We start from the raw sequence: 5,563 nt of genomic DNA, 5'->3' as shown, positions 1-5,563 counted from the left end.
TTCTTTAACTAGGAAGTCAGAGGTGACAAATGCATCAAAATTTACATGACATATGCAGTGACTATGTACAGAAAGCCTTTGATGTGCATTTCAAACTTCATGTAGTTCTGTTCAAAGTTATAGTTTCAGGGTCCTGTACTCCATGTGAATTCACTGGGATTAGGAGAAATTTATGATGACCACAGGTCAATATAGGCCCCATTTACAGTTTATTAACTAATGCCCCCTCCCCCTCTCCCTCCCAAAAAATCACATTCAATAAACAAAGTGTTCAAATAAATAAATAAATGATGAATGAAGGCCACAGCCAGACAGTTAAAGTTATTATCTTTAATTAAACGACTTTGGAAATAATGTTCATTTCCACGACTCCAACGTTTTGGGAGCCCCAGTAAAATACATACAGTTTCATTGGTAGTTTACTAATGCCAACATTACAAGCAGCAGATCTCTTCACATTGCAAATAGGATCAAGAAAGCAACCATCAGACAAAAGAGACCCATAGCTTCAGACAGGGCAAATCCCAGGATAGCATATGAGAACAGCTGCTGCTTCAGAGAGGGATTTCTAAAAAAGAGCGTGCAGGTATAAGATTGTTTTATATACATACAGATTAAAAGATTATGCAAATTTAATTTGATGCATCTGACAGAGCCAGTTAAGAATCTGAATTACTTTCATGCTACAGATTCCCTGCTATAAACAGGGAAAACACATAGTAAACCCACATAACTATTAACAGAGCTTAAAATATAATCATGACATCTGAGTTAACACTGGATTTAAATTGTGTACATTGTATATTATACTCTATTTTACACAAGCACAAGATTACAAATATGAAGGCCCTGTCTATACAAGTACAAAACCAAAAAGTCTTTGTAGACAGATCTCTCAACGTGGAGAGAGTTCATGTGCAGTAGTTACCTACCAACCTAAGATTTCCCTGGTCAATACTGCTGGTGTGTAACGCACATAACTGAACATTCCTAGGGGTCTGAGTTTGTTGTGCATCTACAATTATTCTGAATGCCCTTGTAACATTTAGGTGGATTACAGATAACCTAAAATACTCAACTATGTCTCTGCCTTAAATGGTTTTGTCAGTCCCCTTATTGTTACAAAAATGCAACTGAGTATCCCCAAGGAAGTGCAGGAGGAAGGAATAGAACAGAAAGTAATTATGGACCAGTACCTTGCAACATTTGCCTGCCTGCCATCCCCCCAAAAAGCAAAAACAGCACAAATGGCAGTTTGAAACTGTCATTTTTTGTAGCTCCAAGATATAAAGTGTAATTAGTTTGGTTAGAAACATATTTTTTTTTCCTGAATGAGAAGTAAAATCAGGCTTTTAGTGCCAAGAGGTAACTCTTAGCAAGAGAGTTCACAAATGGAAACAAGTTAAGGTTTAACTAAATATTAGAGAGGGGAGGGGGGGGAAATAGGCTGGGCAGGGAGGAAGAGAAAGCAGCAACTCTATAGCTAGTTAAGTCATTTCATGCCTGTGCCCATTGCTGTCATTAGTAAGATTTGAGATACTACTGCATGGAATTAAACAAATGATAATTTTGTTTCCCCTATTTAACACAGATAACTAAAATCTCTCTTTCTTTAAATGAGTTTCCCCTTCTCCAGTGCCAACAGTGGAATCACTTGTCGGATATCAGTTGGTTGCCATGGAGGTAGTTACTGCAGTGGCTCTATAATCTTGCATTTAGCACAACATTAAGTAAATGACTGATTACAGGGCTGAAGTAAGAATCTTACTTCTTAAGAATTGGGTTAAAAGGGGCACAGAATCTCAAGCTAAATATTAACATCCACCATCCAGTTTGTCCCTCTGTTAATTTAGGATTGTCCGCTACAAAGTGTTCTTAGTTATATTCAGTCTAGGATAGGTTTTGGAGTCTCAGAGTTGAACCTGACACTGAAGAATTGAACATGAAACACTGATTTATCTCTAGTTGTAATCTTAAAGAAATTCAGCATTAGTGATTATTATGTAATATTCCATCTAGCCAAGAGCTTAACATGTTCTGGGGGATCTATTTCAAGTCCACACACTGACTTTTTTAGTGGAAGTTTATCAAGACTTTGCTACCAATATATATCTTCAAGCATATCATTAAATAGATCTGCATGCAACTTAAGTGATATAATAAAAGAGATGGATTACCTGGCATAACCAATGATTAGACTACCAAAAACGGTTCCAATACCAGCACCAGAACCTGCCACTCCTACTGTGGCAGCACCAGCACCAATAAATTTGGCAGCAGTGTCAATGTCCCTGCTGATAGCACTAGTTTGGAACTCTCTAAGTGCTACTTGGAAGACAGCATTCTGGGCCCCATTAAGTGTTGAGTTTCCCTAAGAAGCAAACATGAAAAACATTTAAATACAGAGAGAAACTGAGAACTTCCATAGCTATTTTGAAGTTTTGAGTTATTCTATTACAAACACTGTAAGCCAGAGTGGTTAAAGAATTAACTAGCATCTATGACTAGACGTTCAGATTTCTTTGTTACTTGCTGAACATAAAGGACTGTAGCATTGATGGGAAAAAATGCAAGGTGCAACAAAATGTATTGGATGACCCTTTATGAATCTGTCATACTGTCAATATTTAATTAGTAAAGTACATTTGAAAACTAGGATGAGAACACTTGGGCTCACCAGATAGTTTAGGAAGCTACAGAGTTTAGTTTATAAGATACCTCTCCAGTCCTGACTTCTGGCCTAGACAACACTGATGCAGAAATTGGTCTGTACAAGACTCTTGATCCTCCACGGATCTGTAAGAGAAAACAAAATGACATTTGACCACAACCACACTTTGACATAACTGCACTGACTTTTAATAGTGATTTTTGTAAGACCAAGGACTTCACTAGTCTTTCATCTTAATATTAAGACAGTGGACATTGCAGATTGTCAATATCAATGCAAGGTAAGAAGAAAGCTTCCATTTTGTCACCTGATTCCCTAAATCACAGCCTCCTTTTTCTGCAATGGGTTCTTTTACCGTCCATGTCCTCAGATTCATGCTAATCTATTATTTGGAGCACTCTCTAAACAGCACTGTAATATTGAAAGCAAGTAATGTTTTAAGTGTGATATAGCTAATAGCAATACAAACAAGAGGGAAATGACACCACATTTTAGAAATTGAAATGAAAGCAAGATACTGCCTATTTTTGTAACCTGATGCTACTTAAATTGCTAGCCATTTGTTTATATCATTAAAAAAGTGTTTCCCACTTGCTCATTTGTGAGATCATCATGCTGTCCTTGAACAGCGAAATACAGTGGGCTGCAAGAATAATTCCGATCTAATTTTGAAAGGGGAACTGCCCTCACGTTTTAGTTAGGAAAAATAAAGTAGGCACTTGAGTTTTGCAGCTGTAATAAAAATCCACTACCACGCATCTAAAAATCCTTAGCTGCTCTGTAAGGAGCAACTGGTACATTTTGAGAGCCAACTGCCGGAACTAAATCTAGCAAGCCAGGAATGAATGAATCCTCTCTCCCGTGCGGCCTGTTGGTGCCCTTGGGCTCCCAGCGCTCTAAGATGACGCCGACTCGCACCCAGCCCATACCGGGCCGGCGGACGGAGGAAGCGTGTCCGTGGCATAACGCGGAGCAGAGGGCGCCCTCAGACGTTCGGCAGCAGGGGGATCCCCCAGCAGGGGCGGGGAGCGGCGGAGACGAGTCTAGCTCCTGCACAGCGGCGGAGTTTGACCTACAGGAAGGGGCTGAGCGGCGGCCAGGCCTCACGAGCGACGTCTAGCTCCCGCGAGGCTCCATGCTGCAGACACGAGACGGGCCTGGGGGCTTGATCTACAGCAAGGGGCTGGAGCCAGGCGGCGGCGGCAGCTCCCTCGTTGCACCTCGATTTCTGGGGAAGCCCTGGGGCTGCCGCGCCCCGGACCTGAAGCCAGCAGCCAGGAAGGAGGGGGCTGCCCGAGGGATCCAGGGGCGTCCCGCAGCCCGGCCCGAGCCGCTTCCCAGCGCAGCCGTCGGCACTCACCAGGGCCGGCGAGGAGACGAGCTTCAGGCAGGCGAACATGGCAGAGGGCTGCTGCGGGCTGGCGCGGTGTCCCCGGGGCCTCCTCGGCGCTGGAATCCGCCTCTCTGCGGAGAGAGCAAGAGCGGTTAGGGCCGGGGCAGGTGGGGCGGGCCGGGGCAGGTGGGGCGGGCCGCGGCTCCCGGCTCCCCCCACTTACCGTCTGCAGCAGCAGAGGTCAGACGAGCGAGCAGCAGAGCGGAGCGGACTGAATGGGACGCGGTGCGCAGGCGCGGCGGGGGCGAGGAGCGCCCGGATGCTGGGGGAGGCGGAAGGGAAACGCTGCGCCCCAAGGTCACTTTGTAGCAACTTCATTGGCCCCGCCGTGGGGGGCGGCCCGGGCGGTACGTAGGGAGCCGCGTCAAGCGCAGCCCCTCCTCCGCTCCCTCCTGCCCCGGCGCGCGCGCGCGGTGGCGTCCCCTTCAGCTGACCGACCAGCCGCGCACACGCCCAGCCTCGGGGCTCCGCGTCTCGCTCTCTCCCCGCGCTCGGCTCGCTGCCGGAGCGCCCGGCTCTGCAGCTCCGGAATCCCTTTGAGGGGCCGGGCGGCCCTGAGGGCCAAGCAAGCAGGGCCAGGCGCCAAAGCCAGCGTGGGAGGAAGTCCCTGCCCGGAAGAGCCGCTGCCAGGTGCTCTGCCCGTGGGCAGCCTGCCCGGCTCATCGTGGCTGCCTCCGGGGCACGAGAGTCTAGGCCCTTGGTGCTTAGTTGGCGAAATCATCTTCAGTGAGCACGCGCCTGTTCCCGCTGCTTTCACAACTCGTGGAGCTACGGCCCCTTTGGCTGGTCCAAAAGTGTTGACTCCGTTTTTGCGCTCACTCACTGTCTTAGTGAAAACGCTCCCAAGGAAGCACAAAGGTTATTCTTGTGGGACAGCTCCCCACAATGTTTTATCCATAGCCCAACAGGACAGTGTTTAGTCGTTGCATGATTGTTGTTGAAATGCAGGATGAGAGTGTATTGACTTGATACTGGATGTGGGTAATTGCATCTCAAATAAAGGGCATCCCTTAAAATAATGGAAAAGTTGTTACTCTAGTTAAAACACTAATGCAAGAAAACATAAATGCACAAAGACCAGAACTAAGACATCCAAGAAAAAAAATTGCACCCTTGTTTGTTAGTACTTAACTATGATAATCTAGGAACAAAGAATGCAGGCCAAGAATGCAGAATGAGGGACTGTATCCTGGACAGCAATGACACTGAAAAAAATTTAAGAGTCATAGTGGACAAGCAGCTCAGCATAAGTGCCCAATGCAATGCTGGGGTCAAAGGGGCTAATGTAACCTTTGGATATATAAACAGGAGTAGGGAAATGATTTGACCTCTCTACACCACATTAGTGAGACCAATAGCAGAATACTGCATTCAGTTCTGGTATCTGCATTTAAAAAAAGGATACTGAAAAATTGGAGAGGATGCAGAAAAGAACCACACAAATGAACCAAGGCCTGGAAAAAAGAGCTTCTAGTGAAAGACAAAGAGCTTGATCTGTT

General features: G+C 45.7%; 1 protein-coding gene across 1 annotated transcript; it reads right to left on the bottom strand.

The window, feature by feature from the left end:
- Positions 1 to 315: 315 nt before the first annotated feature.
- On the bottom strand, positions 316 to 4,372 carry ATP5MC3 (ATP synthase membrane subunit c locus 3). Its single transcript, XM_067549207.1, has 5 exons — positions 4,228 to 4,372; positions 4,032 to 4,135; positions 2,719 to 2,796; positions 2,178 to 2,371; positions 316 to 568 (listed from the first exon to the last, which is right to left on the bottom strand). Exons 2-5 carry the CDS (start codon positions 4,068 to 4,070, stop codon positions 454 to 456), a joined length of 426 nt encoding a protein of 141 aa, XP_067405308.1. The 5' UTR covers positions 4,071 to 4,135; positions 4,228 to 4,372; the 3' UTR covers positions 316 to 453.
- Between the last annotated feature and the right edge of the window lie 1,191 nt (positions 4,373 to 5,563).

The sequence above is a fragment of the Emydura macquarii genome, unplaced genomic scaffold (assembly GCF_026122565.2).
Source record: "Emydura macquarii macquarii isolate MOO-44397 ecotype Brisbane River unplaced genomic scaffold, CSIRO-AGI_Emac_v2 contig_1253, whole genome shotgun sequence".
Lineage (NCBI taxonomy): Eukaryota > Metazoa > Chordata > Testudines > Chelidae > Emydura > Emydura macquarii.
The sequence above is the reverse complement of the archived record's forward strand: the minus strand, read 5'-3'. Positions and strand labels throughout refer to the sequence as shown.